Source organism: Monodon monoceros, unplaced genomic scaffold, assembly GCF_005190385.1.
Source record: "Monodon monoceros isolate NGI ecotype Baffin Bay Population unplaced genomic scaffold, NGI_Narwhal_1 Super_Scaffold_15, whole genome shotgun sequence".
Taxonomy (NCBI): domain Eukaryota; kingdom Metazoa; phylum Chordata; class Mammalia; order Artiodactyla; family Monodontidae; genus Monodon; species Monodon monoceros.
The window spans coordinates 16,868,049-16,887,602 of NW_021703771.1; the positions used below are offsets into that span (position 1 = coordinate 16,868,049).

General features: G+C 40.7%; 1 protein-coding gene across 3 annotated transcripts in view; it reads right to left on the bottom strand.

Annotated features, from left to right (window-relative positions):
• UBE3D (ubiquitin protein ligase E3D) overlaps nt 1–19,554 on the bottom strand; it is a 155,585-nt gene that overhangs the window by 48,930 nt on the left and 87,101 nt on the right. For 2 of the 3 annotated variants that reach the window (XM_029224004.1, XM_029224006.1), the window contains exon 8: nt 6,252–6,390. In XM_029224004.1, the coding sequence (XP_029079837.1) occupies nt 6,252–6,390 (139 nt within the window). Of the gene's footprint in view, nt 1–4,015; nt 4,522–6,251; nt 6,391–19,554 lie in introns of those variants that run through there. The other variant, XM_029224005.1, reaches the window with a different exon arrangement.

Genomic DNA, 19,554 nt, shown 5'->3' on the forward strand with positions numbered 1-19,554 from the left:
ACAGCCACACAGCATACACATAAAACGATAGCCTGATGAAGTTCAACGTATTTGCCAGGATCCATACCGCTCATATTGCCCCTTAGCTGAAGGCTGTGGTTCTCTAAAGGATGGTATTAATAGAAGAGATACTGTTGCTGCCATGTGGTAAAACTAAGATGCGCAAGGCCCAGGGCAATGACAGGACCATTTGTACTTTCTTTGATGTAACTGCCATGAGATGGAATACGTAATAGACTCAGAACCAGAAGACCCAGGTTTGAAACACAGCCTCGTGTTTTGGTAGTGACGTGATCTTGCCTACATTACTTACGTTCTACCCCTTTATTATTATTATTATTGTTTTTTTAAAACGATCTTTTTTTTTTTTTTTTTTTTTTTGGCCACGCCGCGCAGCATGCGGGATCTTAGTTCCCCAACCAGGGATTGAACCTGTGCCCCTGCATTGGAAGCATGGAGTCTTAACAATTGGACCACCACAGAATTCCATGCTCCTTTTAACATGAGGGTTGTTGTGAGGATTTTAAAAAGGATAATGTCTGTGAAAACACTTAAATTACTGTAGGATGTAGCAACTTACCTGGGTAAGAAAAAGAAGCCTCAGTTCTGGGGCTCTCTGGCCTGGAAAATCCCATCCACACAGTTTGGATGGCCGGGCGCAGTGGGCAGAGCTTGGAGTTAGAGGTAAGGTATGCGAATGAACAAAAGGGGCTTCCTGAACTCGGAGCTCAAGGCCTTAGAACATTCCTAATCTCTCAGTTGAGTGTAAGCTCCCAAGGCAGACTCCCCTTGGGAGTTCTCGGTGGGAGTCCAGCCATCGGTTAGGAGAGAGACGGAGTTGAGCCAGACAGCCCCATCTATTAATGGGAGCCCTTGCCACATGACTACCTAGCGACGCTGTGTTTAGACTGGATGAGGCCCGAGCGAAACGGAAGGGGCAGTAGGTGCAGACCGGGAAAGCAACGCTCAGCCAAGGGCCTGCTGGGCCTCCAGGCAGGGTCAGTATGTACCACAAGGGGCCGCAGGCACAGCTTGTTCCTGTTGTACCTTCGGACCAAGGTGGCCCAGACCAGGAGAAGAACCCCCTAGTCACTAAAGGGAGAGATGCTATCCTTCTGACAATCCACTAAGACTGCAGCACTACTTCTCTGGGAGATAAACAAGGCTGACACAAAGACTGAGAAGGTGAGCGCTCTGCCTCGGTCACGGTCATCCAAATCTTTCAAGATCGGACAGGACACTGTCTCCCCATCTGTGCTGAGAGCACTAATCCCATAAAATGCCCCGAGAAAAAGTCTTCCTGATATCAAATTTTAAAAGCATTTACTACATTCTTCAACTAGGAGGGTCACACTGCCCCTGTATACGCTTGAAAGGCCCTGAAAAGTCTTGCAGCTAAAAAAAAAAAGATCTAACTTTGTTTAACCAAACTTCTTTTAATAGGCAACATTATCTGGTGGTTAAGAATGGGGGTGGAGGTGCGGTCTAGAGCCAGGCTTTGAACCTTCTGTTCCTCCACTCACTAGCTGTGTGAGTGTGGGCAAGCTAATCTCCCTGGCTCAGTTTCTGTACCTGTGGAATGGGAATAATATTGATAATATACCTTCCTCATGGTGTTTCTCATAAAAGTGAAATGAACGAATAAGTACAAATCGTTGAGAACAGGGCCTGGAATACAGAAAGCACTGAATAAATATTAGCTATTTTAATTTGCATTATTATTATCTGATGATTAAATATCTCGTGGTTTTTTATGAGTGACACCTATTTATATGCTAAGCAACCTGTGTCCCACGGAACAGGGAAAATCAGGTGTAGCCCAAAAAGCCTAACGTAGGAATCAGAGTTTCAGTCTCCGATAACAACTTACCCTTCCTGCCTCTGCTCCTTATTTATAAAAGTAAGGTCATTAGACTAGTTGATCCTTCCAGCTACAAGAGTCTAAGAAAGAGGCATAGAACCATTAAACCCAGCGGCCCTGACCCAGTCCTGGATCCAACCTGGGTGCTCTAAGGTTCTACCTTCCAGAGACCTTGTTCAGATTTAAAGCTGCCATTGCAGGACTTCGGGTTAAAAAGCTGGATGCTGCTCACCAAGATGGCTATGGAAACTGCCTTCTGCCACCTCCCCCCAGAGCTCTGAAGCTCTCAGAGGGGAATCAAACTGGCAGCAGTTACAGTGGCAGCAGCGCCGCCTGCCCCCTCCAAAGGAGCCGTCGACACCCCCAGTCCCCTCTGCCTCAGTTTCTGGCACCAAAGCATCACTCCGGTTTCCCCTCCTGTGGTCTCCAGGGCTCAGAGGGAGCCTGGACCTGTCTACTGGTCATTCTGCTTATCCTGGATCTCGCCAGCTCCTTCCAAGGCCGACCCCTTCTTCGAGGCTTTCTCATTTGTACAGAGCTCCAGGCTGTCATTTCAGACCCCCATCTATGCTCAGTCTTATTGACATATCTCAAACCTGGACCTTACCCTTGGAGTCCACTCTGTCCCGGCAGGAAAAAGGTGCTGCCTCTGCCCCTGAGGGTGTACTGTCCATGCCTCTGCTTCTCCCTAGCTCAGTCCTTTGGAATTCTCTAGAATGTCAAATGGCCATGCCAGTTTGCATTTTACTGGTGCGTCCGTCCACCCATCTCCAGCCAGCCAGCCAGCCAATATTTATTAAATGCGTTCTACAGCCGAGCACTGTCCTAAGTTCTGTTGATGCAACACTGAGCAAAAATAGACATTCTCCCTGTTCTCATTCAACACACATTTTTGTACAGGAAAAAAGACAAACAAAAAAAAAGAAAAAAAGAAAAAGCACTGTAAATAGTGAAAAGAGCCATGAAGAAAATAAAACGAGATTATAGAATAATGGTGACAGGGAGCGGGGAATTTAGTAAGGGACAGGGGGTGGGGGTGAGGTTAGGCTTCTTAGGGGAACGGACACCTGAGCTGAGACCTGAAAGACAAGAGGACCCAGCCACGCAAAGCTCTGGTCCAGAGTATTCTCCTGGAAGCAGAGAACAGGCAGTGCACAGACCCTGCGGCCAGGACCAGCCCACGAGAGGGAGCAGGAAGTAAGGCCAGTGTGTCTGGAACAGAGTGGGTGAGACAGAGCGAGCAGGGGATTAGGCCAGAGAGGGAGGTAGGGACAGATACTGCTGGGCTTTGTGGGTCCGGATAAGGAGTCTGGATTTTGTTCTCACTGCAATAGAAAGTCACAGAAGGACCGTAAGCGGGGAGTGACGTGGTAAGTCCATCCTTCTTGGGGCTGCAACAACTATGGTATGTGATTCTCAACCAAATCCTACATTGTTTGCTCAGAATCACACCAGGGATATTAAGGGACTGGACCAGAGCGGAAGTGAAAAGTATAACAAAACCACCCAACGATATCCCTGTGAGCCTGGGAGAAATGTTGCACTATAATTTAAGAAGTTAGAATTTCATATACATTAATGGCTCTAACTAATAAGATTAAACCCTTCCTTCTGGGATTTGGCAGTGATAAGAGCTCAGGCAGTAGTGCTGTCTGAAGCCTCAGAAACCTAAAATAACATTTTTACAGAAAAAGCAGCTCGCAGTAACTGACTCGCCCTGCAAAGTTAGAGAACTGGAAATGTAAAGATGGTATCTTTAACAAGTGTCATTCTACTATATTACAGCTCTTGCCAACACAGCTCTTTTATCTCTATGGTTTGTTTGTTTGTTTGTTTCTTTTTTTCGGTACGCGGGCCTCTCACTGTTGCGGCCTCGCCCGTTGCGGAGCACAGGCTCCGGACGCGCAGGCTCAGCGGCCACGGCTCACGGGCCCAGCCGCTCCGCAGCACATGGGATCCTCCCGGACCGGGGCACGAACCCGTGTCCCCTGCATCGGCAGGCGGACTCTCAGCCACTGCGCCACCAGGGAAGCCCCAGCACAGCTTTTTGTAAAAAAAAAAAACAGAACAAAAAAAACACGCACTAAAGTGAGTTTCCACTTGAAGAAATAAATCCCCAACACGGGCAACATTAGCAGCCCAGTTCCTTGCCATTGTAATAACTGATGTGGTAGGTGTTCCGAAGGTGAAAAAGCAGAGCATCTCTTTCTAATCCTGACAGACATCCTCCCCTGTTCACTGATCCTTTATCTTGGAGTGAACACCTGCGTGGGGAAATCAATTCCTGGTGTGTTCTTGATAAGAATGCATCTTTCCAGGGGTAACGGCAGGGACAAGATCTCTTTAGCAGACATTGTTTGTGAACCCGCGCCCAGTTTCTCTGACATTGTTTGTGAACCCGCGCCCAGTTTCTCTGTACCTTTGAAACTGGGAAAAGTGTGTGTGCCCCTGACAATCATGTTCAGCAAATGCACTGAAAGCAGAAGCACAGTCACTAATAGAGAGGGACAGTCAGCAATTATCCTGATGGCGAGAGCCCCTGTGATGACAGGTGCCGGGAGCGAACACGGATGGCACGCAGGGCGGGCCAGGCTTTCGTGCCTGTGTGTGTACGTGTGCTCCAGGTGAGCGCCTTGAAGGAGCTGGTTTTCCTCCGTCTCCTGGAGAAGAAATACAGATTGGTCCTCCTCTCAAATCCCCCACGCCCGACCTAGATTACTCTTTTACCTTTAATCTCTTTAAGACTTGCGTGGAGGCTACCTTGTAATAAAATGACTCTAGATTTATATCACCCATGGATGACAGTTCTATCTCCCCCAATAGGCTGTAAAATCCTCCAAGTTCGAGTCATCTCTTTTGCTCTTCACTCATCCATCATATAAAAACTTCCAACAGTGCAGAAGGGAGTGAAATAAAAAATTATTGTCTTCCAGCCTCGCTCCCCCACTGTTAAGTTTCTCGCATCTCCCATAAAAGTTTGTGGGTGAACTTTTGTGTTATTCAATGTTCAATCCAAAGAGCAAAACTTAGAAGAAATATGGATTGATACACAGAATTTTAAATCAGTTCCAGTTCAGGGCAGTAGACAAATAATTACAATAATCACATAATAAGGGGGTGTTGTGGACATTCCAAGGCAGATATGACCACTCACACCCCGTCCACCTCCTGGGGCTTCAGCGAGCACTGAATTTGGGTAGCAGAAGCTGTTACCCAGCGTAAGCCTGGCGAGTCCAGCTCTGTCTCTAACATGCTGGCTACTCCCTGGCCAACTGACTCCATCTCTCTGGGTCTCAGTTTCCTCTCCTACAAAATGGGAAAGTGTTCTCTCTGGTCCTTGAATCTAGGACATTCAAGCTGATCATCGAGTAATGATAAATTCAAACAGGTATGACACAGCCAAAGTCCGAAATGTGTGTATCAGGAAGAAAATCACAGAGACAATCAATGTAACAGAGTTACCAGGAGAATACGGATGCAAATTATTATGGAGCAGTTATTATTATTATTCTTTTTACCAAATTCCTGAGCTATATTTCATAGGAAAATCCACGTCTTGTTTTACCACAGAGATGCACCAAGCAATATCCACCAATTCTGAAGTTATCTTAGGACACATCAGCAACCCTTCAGAAGTAGAAACAAGCCACCCACGTTCAGTCATCTCTCAGCAATGCACGTGGCCTGCTCAACAGGCTCAGAGGGCTTGGGAATATTTTTCCAATGCTGAGAGTCACAGATAAGTTCAATAACATTCAGTAGCTATATGGTCACAAGTGAAGTGACCAGCCAACATGTGAATTCTCATATGCCACCTGGGTGACAACTAGCTACCAGGGAAGGTGTCTTCCTGCTGGTCAGTCCACATGTGTTATTCTGTTCTATACTGCTCTGACCAGGAGCACAGATAAATACCCAGAGAAGGGAGGGAGTGGGGAGAGAGGGAAAAGGTGCCGAGAGTTGGGGGAGGATGCAGCCACTGTTAAACCTCCATTCGCCAATCTGACTGCAAGCTAAAAGCAGCAAAGATACTAATGCTGGCCGAAAATCCTTGTTCTAGGGCAAAGCTGGGAAAAGGGAAGTGGCATTCACAAGTGTCTTTGCCGAACGTTCCCGCCTCTTCTCTCAGAGGCAGGAAAGACGGAGATGACGAGGACAAACCCCGGGTTAGAGAGACATGGGTTTGGCCACTACTAGACAATTATCTAATCAGTTCTGAGGCTCCATTTAGAAAGAGACAGAACAAGGCAACACACGCATTGTGCTCGTTATTACCATCCTGTGAAAATGTGGGTTTCCGTGGGCTAGCGCCTGTTAAAGACAGGATCCTTAAAAAACGACAACAAGTCAAACTGAGAAATCACGCCGTGGTAAAGGAGCCATGCCTTACCTGGAAAGAATTCATGCAGCGGAGGGAGGGAGGCAATGTGGCATTGCTCCTTGACAATATCAACAGCAGCTCCAAGCAGGTTGCAGAGGGCAGGGTGAGGCTGTGGACACTGACGTCACTTTCCCACGAGCTGGCGAGCCTGAAACACACCAATATGTGCAACTTCATCATTGCATCCGGTCAGACGTATTTCAAAAATCTGATGTAAGGAGAAAACTTTTGGTTGTGGGAGAGAAAGAGCGATGTACAAGAAATAGAAATAAAATGGTTATACTAAAAATTCACAGAGAACATGTACAAGACATTTTTAGAGTGTTTTTGATAGAAAACAGACGGATTAGGCAATTTTTTTCAGGTCAACAGCTCATACTCAAAGTTTAAGAGTTGCATGAAATGCAGTCTCATTTGTGAGGGACCTATTGGGGTGGGGTGTTAAGAGCTAACACATCAAACGCTTCCTTTGTTCTACGCCCTGTTCCACATGTAGTAATCTTGTTCAACCCCCAGATAGCTATGAAATGGAACTACTGTTATCCCATTCTCCAGATGTGGAAATTCTTTCTGACCTGGATATGCCCCATGAAATACCGGGTTCTGTTTTTTTTCCCAGACTTTTAAAAAGTGATAGAATCCTTTTATCAATAATTCTTATAAAAGCCCCTGTTCATAATACAAACGAGAGTGAAGCTGCTCTCTTGGAAGGGAAGGGTTCGTGGAAGACCCCCGTCATCTTCCAGAGAGGCCCGTGAAGCAGCTCTGCTACTTCCTGTGGGACCTACTCGAAAATCCTCTCACCAGGGAGGGGAGAGGGAACGGAGGGCTAGAAAAGTAAAGAGACCTGTCTGAGATGAGGCAGATGTTCAGAAAACGCTGTGCTGGCTCTGAATCCTGGTTTCCTGACTTCCCATCTAGTGCTTAAAGTAAAGGGAAAATCAGGAAAGCATTATGAGAATACAATGTACTGAGAAGAGCACGGGTCTTATGCTATCAACTCTTCTATTTACCTGAGTACTTCCTGCCTGTGCCCCTACCAAAGTGTCTCTTATCACTGTCCTAATTTTGAAAGAGTAATATATGTGTATTTTAAATACATATTTTCTCTTAAAAATACACGTTTGCCTTTCCTTAAACCTCTCTCTGTAAAGGTACCTTTAACCGAACCAGTGGTGACTTCTGCAAGTTGAGAGAGCACCAGTGGTTGAGGGCATAAGGGATTTAACACTTTCTATGACGAGCCATAGCAGATGCTTTAGCTGTGTGGTCCACCAGGTTACTTAGGCTGATACATCTCTGACGTGTGGTGGGGAGTTAACTCTGCAGCACTTGCCTACTAGCTGGACTGAGATAGGACACTGTCCACTTTCCTAAAAAATGGTCTATTTCAGCAGGTGCACAGTTGAGTGCTTTTTCTGTGTTTTAAAAATTACTCTTTTCTATTGATTGGCTAAGTTATTCTTTCTGCTTTTACCAAGTATATAACATTCCCAACATTTCACTGGCATGGAAGTAAAAATCTTGCTGTCTTTGGTAAAAGTCAAGTGTCGCACTAGCGCGGTGGCTTCAAGCTCATCCTCCCCTCCCCCTTCCTTAGGACCCACAACCACATGGTTACTTTCCATTCCCTGAACTGCAATATACTACACATGCTGTGTCTTGCTCATACAGTCTTCTGGGCCTAGAAGGCTGTTATCCTTACTGGTGAACTTCTGTTCATCCTGCAAGGACCACTTAGGTAACAGTTCTTAGAGACATCCTCCTGTTTCCCTTATGAGAATTAACTACCTGCTTAATACCGTACTTGTAGCTATTACAATCCTTAACCACCACCCTCCTTGCATTCTTATCTGGGCTGTGTCTACATCTCTGACTCATCCTAGATGAGACACGAGCAACCACGGCCTGTGGATTCCTCTAACTCTACAGCTAGCGTGGAAATAAAGATAAGGTTGGTGTTGCTGTTCCTCAGATACACCCAAGTATTGACTTTCTTAGTGGCTAAAAGCAATAGTGATTTTTCACTTTTATTGTATGTTCAATCAACAACTTAAGTTTTCAGAATTGATACCGCCTGCCCTATCACCCACAATAGGGCTGACTAAAGCTATTTTCATTCTGAAATTTTTTTCAGTGTCTTGAAAAGGTATTTGCTTTTTCTGAATTGGATCTCTTGCCTCAACAAGAGGAGGCCTGGAGCGTGAATGTCCCTTGGGGACTCATCTGTGAAACCCCCAAACCTAACCCTGGGTCATCATGCCGCAGACCGTCAGCAAGGGTGTCCCCCAGGACGAAGGGAACACCGCAACCTGGACCGGGGCTGCTGCAGCTCACAGTGAAGGGTCCTGCCAATCAGAGATCAACTGAAGCCACTTTCACTTTTCATCATTTTCTTCTCCTCTTTTGGCAGTAATCATACTTGCAAGAGAAAGAGGAAATGGTGAATTATGCAAATAAATCGTTTCAGAACAGAGTTATATCTTGGCTTATGGTTATAACATGCTCTCCATATTGAATGCTTAAATTTGACAAGTCTTAGGCCTTAGGTTGCTTCTGACTAACATCTCATCCAGATGGCGGGCCAGGAACTCTATTGACGGTTGTTGGGTCTAATCCTACAGCAGCCCTGAAAGGCAGGCATGTTCATCCCATTTTAAAGGTGAGGAAACCAGAGGTCAGAGAGTTTAAGTGATGGTCCAGCATCATGCAGCTGGTGGATGATGGGGCCAGGATTCACTCAAGCGAGCCCGAATTCAAAGCCTTGCTCTCTCCCCATCGTACCACACTGATCTCTGAAGACATCGTAAGTAGCATTATCCTCTCCAAACAAACCACAAGTAGGACCTTAGTAAAGGAATCTGCCAACGCCTGTTTCTTCTGCATTTTAACTCTTTAGCTCGTAAAAGATAGAGTTAAGAGTATCTTCATTTTTCTGTAGGAAATTATTTTATCCTTTCTAAGCTGTTACTTTATTACATATATATTCTAAAACTTGAATAAGAAAGGTGGTAAGATGGACATGGGAAAATACACCTATGTCACAGTAAGCGAAAATAGTTCTACAGTGAGAAAAAAAATTAGGAGGCAACACAAATATAAACGGTTATTTCCACGAGAGGAATATAATAACCTGTTTCTTACATTTTCTTCTTTATTCTTTCTTATTTTCCAAGTGTTATTTTTTATAATCAGAAACAAGTTAATGTTATGATGTTGATGTGATCTGTGGTGCAAAGGAATGTTTAAATGCTGTTTAAAGGTATCAACATGCTGCTAAGTGCCTATGGTGTGACCTATCAAAAAGGACACTCAAATAGAAAATAAAATACATTAGCACTGCCTTGTCACTCACCAGCAAGTGATCTTGGATAAGCCAAGTTTCCTCATAAGACCTTGGAGTTTATACATAACCTAACCAATGTATCAAACCACCAACATTTACATAAAAAGGACATTCATTCCACAAATGATAACCACAGTCACAAAGAAAAAATACAATTATTAGTTATACATGTTAATTAGTCATGTTTCTCTGTAACTGTAAGTATGTGTATGGCATGTAAATCCAAAACTAGCATTTTCAATCCAATCTTAAAGTATTCTGTGATTTAACAACTTTTATCTCTGTTGAAGCTCAGAAAGGTGAAGAACATTGTACTGATCACATAGTAAGTGATGGAGAAGAAACTCAAGCATGTTCCTCTCCACCTAAATCTCATTCTTTTCTTGCTATATCATAAACAGAGCAAAAGCATAGTAGATATTTTTTAATAAATTTTATCCAAAAAAATAGAGAAGCCCAAGGGCAAATAATGGGATAAATTTTATTTATTTTTTTGCTTTACATAAATTTTATTATTAGAGTTTGAAAGCAGATATATCTGATATTTATCAAGTTTTGCAATGAGAGAAGAAAATTTTACTTACTCTGATCTAAATCCTATCTCCTGAGTCCTCTTTGGGATAAATTTTAGATATCTCAGAACATGTCATTTTTTCATACTTTGAACAGCCTTATTTTTTTTATTTTTATTTATTTATTTTTTTTGCGGTACGCGGGCCTCTCACTGTTGTGGCCTCTCCCGTTGCGGAGCACAGGCTCCGGACGCGCAGGCTCAGCGGCCATGGTTCACGGGCCCAGCCGCTCCGCGGCATGTGGGATCCTCCTGGACCGGGGCACGAGCCTGTGTCCCCTGCATCGGCAGGCGGACTCTCAACCACTGCGCCACCAGGGAAGCCCTGAACAGCCTTATTTTTGACATCAGATAATCCAGCTGGACCTAATATGGCTCTCAAATCCTAATATTCATCCTATCCTATTTTTTTTTTCCTCAGTACACATTTCATTTGCCCAGGACTTATTTTTTTAGTGTTAAGACTTATAAATTTTCTGTACTATTTTAATTGCATAAAACATTACTTTAATCACATGAAACATCCATATCTGTGGAGAAAGAGAGAAAGTAATACATGAAAAATGAAAACAGCTCTTTTGGAAAGTTAGAGCTATGGGTAGGTTTTCCCCAAAACTTCAGTTAATGTTTTTAATTGTTTTTTTCTAATTAAGGAAGAAAGAAATGAGAACAGGAAGGAAAGAGAGAGAAAATTCAGTTTATCTTAATATAAGTACCAAACTCATTATGTATTATTTAGGGCATGTGTTGTTTAAGCCAGAGCTGATACTTGAGACTATCCACCCATAGCTCAAATATCAATACAAATTTCTGTTAATGATATAAACATTTTAAGAAACAGGATTCTAATAATCCATAATCTGGATTATTTCTGGTATTTCCTACAAAGACATCATAGACCTAAATCACATTCGACCTATAAAATCAACAAGATACTTCAAACAGAATAATGAACTAAATATCAAGTGAAACCTATTTCTGTGATTTTTAAAGCACTGGGAGAGGAAAAGCCTTCCTAGGAGACCAGAGCTGTCAGCCAGGTGACCTTAGTCTAAGAGACCAAATGTGAGCAGAGGACACACCATCTTTATTTCTAAACTTCTGCCTTGACAAAATTCCCTAGAGAAGCAGCTATGGCCTTTCTATTTTTAAAGAGGCAATGAGAAGGAGCAAAAAAGTCATTTTCCATCACTTCTAACAAAAATAGTGAAACTGAGAATGAATCAAACACCCATCAATATTAAGAACCTGAGAAAATAGAAAGGTGATACAGTCTTCTAGGAAACAGAGAGGTCATTTAATGTAACAAAGGCAAAAATGACAAATAGAGATCATATAACACCTCTGCCAAAAATTACAATTATATCAAAAGAGTCCAACACACTGTAATACGGTATAAAAGAGCTCAACTTGAAAATATTTAACTTAAATCTCATGTTTCTCATATTTTAGTAGTTGATTTGGACACTTCAGTCCTAGAAAGACCTAAAAAGGCAAACAGCCTTTATTAATGATGTTGAAATATAATATTGTTTATACCTGTAGATTCTTAAAATTCAGTTTCAAAGCTTTAACAATGATAATCTCATTAACGTAAGCTGTCAAAATACCAAATCAGGCAAATGACCAAAACTTAGCGCTAGAATCATTAAAAACATACAACCATTCAACACATAATTTGGACAAAGAGTCAAAAATTTTTAAATTCTTATATTGTCAACACCACAAAATTCTGCAACAACTAAATGTACTGGCATATCTGTTATAATAAGCTGTATTAACTCCATCATATTTAAATATTTTAAAACTACTAATTCGTAAAAATAGAACTTGAAAAATGCACATACCAACTACTGCTTATAAATTTCAAAATAAGGTCCATTAAGTGATGAACAGTATTTCTTTGAAATTACAGTGTTTTCTTTGAAAATCACAGGAAAAAAGTGAGCTTTTTAAATCACAAATGTCAAAACAGTCCTTCAACTCTCTTTGAATTAAAGGGCTCTTGAGAGAAGAGATTTTGGTACACAATTCCTGAAAGCTATGGCTTTCAAACTTTGCTCCTAAGACCTATAAGCTTATCAAGAGAGAGATATAAACTTCTTTCTCTCTCCCATGCATCAGAAAGCATGGGGAAAATGGTTCTGCTTAAATAAGATACCAACAAGGCAATCTCAAAATTAAGTGTATTAATTCATGCCAAAAAATAATAAGAGATTTTGCTTTTTGTAAATGACCGTAATATTGCAAGATACCAGTTGTTGAGCACATCGGACTGGCATTATCCTTATCACTAAAAAAGAGAACTGACCCTACGAACATGCCTGCCAGAAACTTCATACTTAGAAGTAATATCATTAGAGATGTCATAATTTAAAGAAGTCCATCTAAAGAGGACAGTTAGTCCTTCAGATTTTTTGAAACTGTAGAAAATGTCAAGTATACAAGGATATGTGGAGGAAAATAAATTTAAAAACTTATACCATATTCAAAATTAAAGTCAAGATGTGTTAATGGCATAAGTGTAAAAAACAAATCTATAAAAAAGAATCTTTCCAGAAAAATCTAAGAAACTACAACAAACTCATAAGCCATAAGGGCTTTATTTTTTTTAATGGTATTGTTAATAAACAAAAAATCTTTAAAAATCACAGGCAGAGGGCATAAACCACTGTAATAGAAAGAACTACTACATATTTATAAAAGGAGGACAAAGGATACAAATTCATTTTTTAAAAGGCTTTCAAGTAGCAATTTCCAAACCATTTGAACGTCACAGGTTTCCGTGATAATATGAATAAAACTATGAAGTCTCTCCCTACAACGGTGTTTTTTTTATTTTTATTTTTTGCGGTACGCAGGCCTCTCTCTGTTTTGGCCTCTCCAACTGCGGAGCACAGGCTCCAGACGCGCAGGCTCAGCAGCCATGGCTCATGGGCCCAGCCGCTGCATGGCACGTGGGATCTTCCCGGACTGGGGCACGAACCCGTGTCCCCTGAATCGGCAGGCGGACTCTCAACTACTGCACCACCAAGAAAGCCCTCAAAGGTGTTTATTTATACAAAGAAAATTTTGCACAGAATTTTGATTGTTTCTCAGACCACCGAATTCCCCAAGCCCATTCATGCCCTCCTTTCATATATACATGAAATCATACAATATATGAACTTATTTTTCCTGGCTTCTTTCACTTAGCATAATGTTTTTAAGATTCATGGACCTCAGCATAAGAACCACTGTTTTTTAGGTCAAAATCTGATTTCTAATTTACCATATTTGATAACATATTTTAAAAGTTCCAACTAATTATACATCATTGTATTTGTGTTAGCATATTTTAGTAAGTATAACCAGTTAGAAAAAAATTGTGAAGCATTTTAAAGGGAAAGTTTCCTGGTTCACATTTGTATCTCGATCCATTACCAGAGGAAGTTAGTTGAAAAGGAGACTGAGAAATGCATTTCCAATCCTTTAACCACTTTCCTGAGTAACTGAAGTCAATGTATGAGGTTGGGATGTAATAAATTAGGTCCACTCTGATGACATTCTCATAAATAAACCTCACACTGGGGCTCCCTAGCTTCCCTGTCCCATCAGGTGCCACCGCAGCCAACACGTCCACTGATCAACGCTACCTACTCTGTCCCACAGTTTAAGTCCTTTGCCGATGTGGGTGGAAAAGTGCTTATGGTGCATGAAGTACAAAGCAACGGATTAAGACTTCTTCTTTTATTATTTCCTAGACCTGGTATAACAAACAGGTTATCTTCATTTCTCAGGGCAAATCGGTCGGCAGTGACCGTGTTGAGATGTTCAGTGAAAACACATTTGGTCTCAGCAGAGAAGAGAGAGATGATCTATCGGAGCTGTGTCAGCCCGTGGCTTCAGAAGGGGTGTTTCCTGGTGGTTTGCACCATCCACCCCTCCTCTCCCTTGCCTTTACTGAATACCGTCATCTTCAGCGTCCCTGGCTACTCTTTATAACTCTTCCTAAGTCCACTCTCAGATGGCCTTCTCTTGAAAATCCAGACACTCTTCCTTCACGAGAGGGCAGCTGGCAATGGTGTAACTCATTTAGATGAATCAGGCCTGGCCAATCTTGGTATCCCAGCTATTAGTAACTGGACTGCATGACCCTATATCACAAGTGGCTCTCTCTGATTCATCATAAGATACATCCTGATGACTAAAACTTCTGTCCCTCTATGAGGAGAGATGAGAATCCAAATGTCAAGGTCACTAACTTACACATGTCAAAGTAACTCTGGTAAGGTGACAGCCCAGATGGCCACACCCATTTCAGGTAAGGTCAGAGAATCAATTTCCAAGTTATCTTGCATAGAGAAAATTCACTTCTACCAACTTAAATTCAATTCCCCTGTAACAATTTGACTCTTCTGTACCTTAATAAAATGAATATAAACCATAAGATCTACCAGGTCAGGCCACAGAGTCTCCTAAATTTTATATCTATCATTTACCCATTAGCGCACCCTAAAGAGATGTGATTATGGAGACTGGCAAGTATACTCCAAAGTTCTATTCAAAGGTTTTATGGATTAAGAAGTATCCCCTAGGTGAGCACCTTGAGTCAAAGAGGGAAATGTTTGACTAAATTTTTCCAAGGCAAAATTTTTCCAAGGCAGAAAGAGATCTTGTTAAATGAAAGCTTTTGGAACCTGAGAGCAATTTCACTGAAACCCCCAAAGGCCACAATTTTTTTTTAATTATTAAATATATAGTTTCCCTTTCCTTGCCACCATACCCTTGAAATGAGCTATCTCTGATAACTGGCTTTCACTATTTTACATTCTGTTCATTTTGGAGAGACTATTCTCAATATTTGGGACCAAAGTATGAAAAAGACACTGAAAATGTGGGTAATCATCCCTGTATAAATGTGTGTGTAAGTGGGGGTGGGAATGGGGTATTAAATGTGGGATACTCAAGAAATCAGTATTCTAGAAAGGTTTTCAAGTTATTCTCAGGAGCTGATGAAAGGCAGTTAAGCACCTGAATTTACTGACATTAGGGGAGCTACAAAAGCTAACTTGTCTTTTTTTTTTTTTTAACAGCAATACAACACAATGTGAATAGAAAAATGTTGCCATCCTATGAACAAATTTATACTATAATAAGAAATTATCTGTGAATGTTAAAATGAGGAAAGCTTGCATTTTGTAGCCTAAGAAATAGGAAGATAGCAACACAATGCTTCTTGATGGTCCAACCAGAAAAGCTTTTGTTTAATACTTTACTTTAAAATAACAAAATATATTTCATTTATAACCAAAGTTTTTTTGTTAAATTATTATTACTTACTTTTTATCTTATATTGGGGTATAGCTGATCTACAATGTTGTATTAGTTTCAGGTGTACAGCAAAGTGGCTCAGTTATGCATATACTTATATCCATTCTTTTTAAGATTCTTTTCCCATTTAGGTTATTACAGAATACTGAGTACAGTTCCCTGTGCTATACAGTTGTTGATTGTCTATTTTGTATATAGTAGTGTGTATATGTTAAACCCAAACTCCTATTTATCCCTCCCCACAACCTTTCTCCTTTGGTAACCATAAGTTTGTTTTCTACATATTTTCTGAGTCTGTTTCTGTTTTGTAAATAAGTTCATTTGTATCACCTTTTTAGATTCCACATATAAGTGATACCATATGATATTTGTCTCTTCTCTGTCTCACTTACTTCACTTAGTATGATAATCTCTAAGTCCATCCATGTTGCTGCAAATGGCATTACTTCATTGTTTTTAATGGCTGAGTAATATTCTATTGTATATATGCACCACATCTTCTTTATCCACTCCTCTGTCAATGGACATTTAGGTTGCTTCCATGTCCAGGCTATTGTAAATAGTGCTACTATTACATTGGGGTGCATGTATCTTTTTGAATTATGGTTTTCTCCAGATATATGCCGAGGAGTGGGATTGCTGGATCATATGGTAACTCTATTTTTAGTTTCTTAAGGAACCTCCATACTGTTCTCCATAGTGGCTGCACCAATTTACATTCCCACTAACAGTGAAGGAGGGCTCCCTGTTCTCCACACAGTCTCTGGCATTTATTGTTTGTAGACTTTCTGATGATGGTCATTCAGACTGGGGTGAAGTGATACCTCACTGTAGTTTTGATTTGCATTTCTCTAATAATTAGTGATGTTGAGCATCTTTTCATATGCCTCTTGGCCACCTGTATGTCTTCTCTGAAAAAATGTCTGTTTAGCTCTTCTGCCCTTTTTTTCTTTTTTTACATCTTTATTGGAGTATAATTGCTTTACAATGGTGTGTTAGTTTCTGCTTTATAACAAAGTGAATCAGTTATACATATACATATGTTCCCATATCTCTTCCCTCTTGCATCTCCCTCCCTCCCACCCTCCGTATCCCACCCCTCTAGGTGGTCACAAAGCACGGAGCTGATGTCCCTGTGCTATGTGGCTACTTCCCACTAGCTATCTATTTTATGTTTGGTAGTATATATATGTCCATGCCACTCTCTCACTTTGTCACAGCTTACCCTTCTCCTTCCCCATATCCTCAAGTCCATTCTCTAGTAGATCTGTGTCTTTACTACTGTCTTACCACTAGGTTCTTCATGACATTATTTTTTCTTAAATTCCATATATATGTGTTAGCATACGGTATTTGTCTTTCTCTTTCTGACTTACTTAACTCTGTATGACAGACTCTAGGTCCATCCACATCACTACAAATAGCTCAATTTCGTTTCTTTTTATGGCTGAGTAATATTCCATTGTATATATATGCCACATCTTCTTTATCCATTCATCTGATGGACACTTAGGTTGTTTCCATCTCCTGGCTATTGTAAATAGAGCTGTAATGAATATTTTGGTACATGACTCTTTGAATTATGGTTTTCTCAGGGTATATGCCCAGTAGTGGGATTGCTGGGTCATATGGTAGTTCTATTTGTAGTTTTTTAAGGAACCTCCATACTGGCTGTACCAATTCACATTCCCACCAGCAGTGCAAGAGGGTTCCCTTTTCTCCACACCCTCTCCAGCATTTATTGCTTCTACATATTTTGATGACGGCCATTCGGACTGGTGTGAGATGATATCTCATTGTAGTTTTGATTTGCATTTCTCTAATGATTAATGATGTTGAGCATTCTTTCATGTGTTTGTTGGCAGTCTGTATATCTTCTTTGGAGAAATGTCTATTTAGGTCTTCTGCCCATTTTTGGATTGGGTTGTTTGTTTTTTTGTTATTGAGCTGCATGAGCTGCTTGTAAATTTTGGAGATTAATCCTTTGTCAGTTGCTTCATTTGAAAATATTTTCTCCCATTCTGAGGGTTGTTTTCTGGTCTTGTTTATGGTTTCCTTTGTGGTGCAAAAGCTTTGAATTTTCATTAGGTCCCATTTGTTTATTTTTGTTTTTATTTCCATTGCTCTAGGAGGTGGGCCAAAAAGGATCTTGCTGTGATTCATGTCATAGAGTGTTCTGCCTATGTTTTCCTCTAAGAGTTTGATAGTTTCTGGCCTTACATTTAGGTCTTTAATCCATTCTGAGCTTATTTTTGTGTATGGTGTTAGGGACTGATCTAATCTCACACTTTTACATGTAGCTGTCCAGTTTTCCCAGCACCACTTATTGAAGAGGCTGTCCTTTCTCCACTGTACATTCCTGCCTCCTTTATCAAAGATAAGGTGACCATATGTGCGTGGGATTATCTCTGGGCTTTCTATCCTGTTCCATTGATCTTTCTTTCTGTTTTTGTGCCAGTACCATACTGCTTTGATTTCTGTCGCTTTGTAGTATAGTCTGAAGTCAGGAAGTCTGATTCCTCCAGCCTCATTTTTCGTTCTCAAGATTGCTTTGGCTATTCGGGGTCTTTTGTGTTTCCATACCAATTGTGAAATTTTTTGTGCTAGTTCTGTGAAAAATGCCAGTGGTAGTTTGATAGGGATTGCATTGAATCTGCAGATTGCTTTGGGTAGTAGAGTCATTTTCACAATGTTGATTCTTCCAATCCAGGAACATGGTATATGTCTCCATCTATTTGTATCATCTCTAATTTCTTTCATCAGTGTCTTATAATTTTCTGCATACAGGTCTTTTGTCTCCTTAGGTAGGTTTATTCCTAGATATTTTATTCTTTTTGTTGCAGTGGTAAATGGGAGTGTTTTCTTGATTTCACTTTCAGATTTTTCATCATTAGTGTATAGGAAGGCCAGACATTTCTGTTCCTTAATTTTTTATCCTGCTACTTTACCAAATTCATTGATTAGCTCTAGTAGTTTTCTGGTAGCATCTTTAGGATTCTCTATGTATAGTATCATGTCATCTGCAAACAATGACAGCTTTACTTCTTCCTTTCTGATTTGGATTCCTTTTATTTCCTTTTCTTCTATGATTGCTGTGCCTAAAACTTCCAAAACTATGTTGAATGAGAGTGGGCAACTTTGTCTTGTTCCAGATCCTAGTGAAAATGCTTTCAGTTTTTCACCATTGAGGACGATGTTGGCTGTGGGTTTGTCATATATGGCCTTTATTATGTTGAGGAAAGTTCCCTCTATGCCTACTTTCTGCAGGGTTTTTATCATAAATGGGTGTTGAATTTTGTCGAAAGCTTTCTCTGCGTCTATTGAGATGATCATATGGTTTTTCTCCTTCAATTTGTTACTATGGTGTATCATGTTGATTGATTTACATATATTGAAGAATCCTTGCATTCCTGGGATAAATCCCACTTGATCATGGTGTATGATCCTTTTAATGTGCTGTTGGATTCTGTTTACTAGTACTTTGTTGACGATTTTTGAATCTATGTTCATCAGTGATATTGGCCTGTAGTTTTCTTTCTTTGTGACATCCTTGTCTGGTTTTGGTATCAGGGTGATGCTGGCCTTGTAGAATGAGTTTGGGAGTGTTCCTCCCTCTGCTATATTTTGGAAGAGTTTGAGAAGGATAGGTGTTAGCTCTTCTCTAAATGTTAGCTCTTTTCTAAATGTTTGATAGAATTCGCCTATGAAGCCATCTGGTCCTGGGTTTTTGTTTGTTGGAAGATTTTTAATCACAGTTTCAATTTCAGTGCTTGTGATTGGTTTGTTCAAATTTTCTATTTCTTCCTGATTCTGTCTTGGCAGTTCGTGCATTTCTAAGAGTTTGTCCATTTCTTCCAGGTTGTCCATTTTATTGGCATAGAGTTGCTTGTTGTAATCTCTCATGATCCTTTGTATTTCTGCAGTGTCCGTTCTTACTTCTCCTTTTTCATTTCTAATCCTATTGATTTGAGTCTTCTCCCTTTTTTTCTTGATGAGTCTGGCTAATGGTTTATCTATTTTGTTTATCTTCTCAAAGAACCAGCTTTTAGTTTTATTGATCTTTGCTATCGTTTCCTTCATTT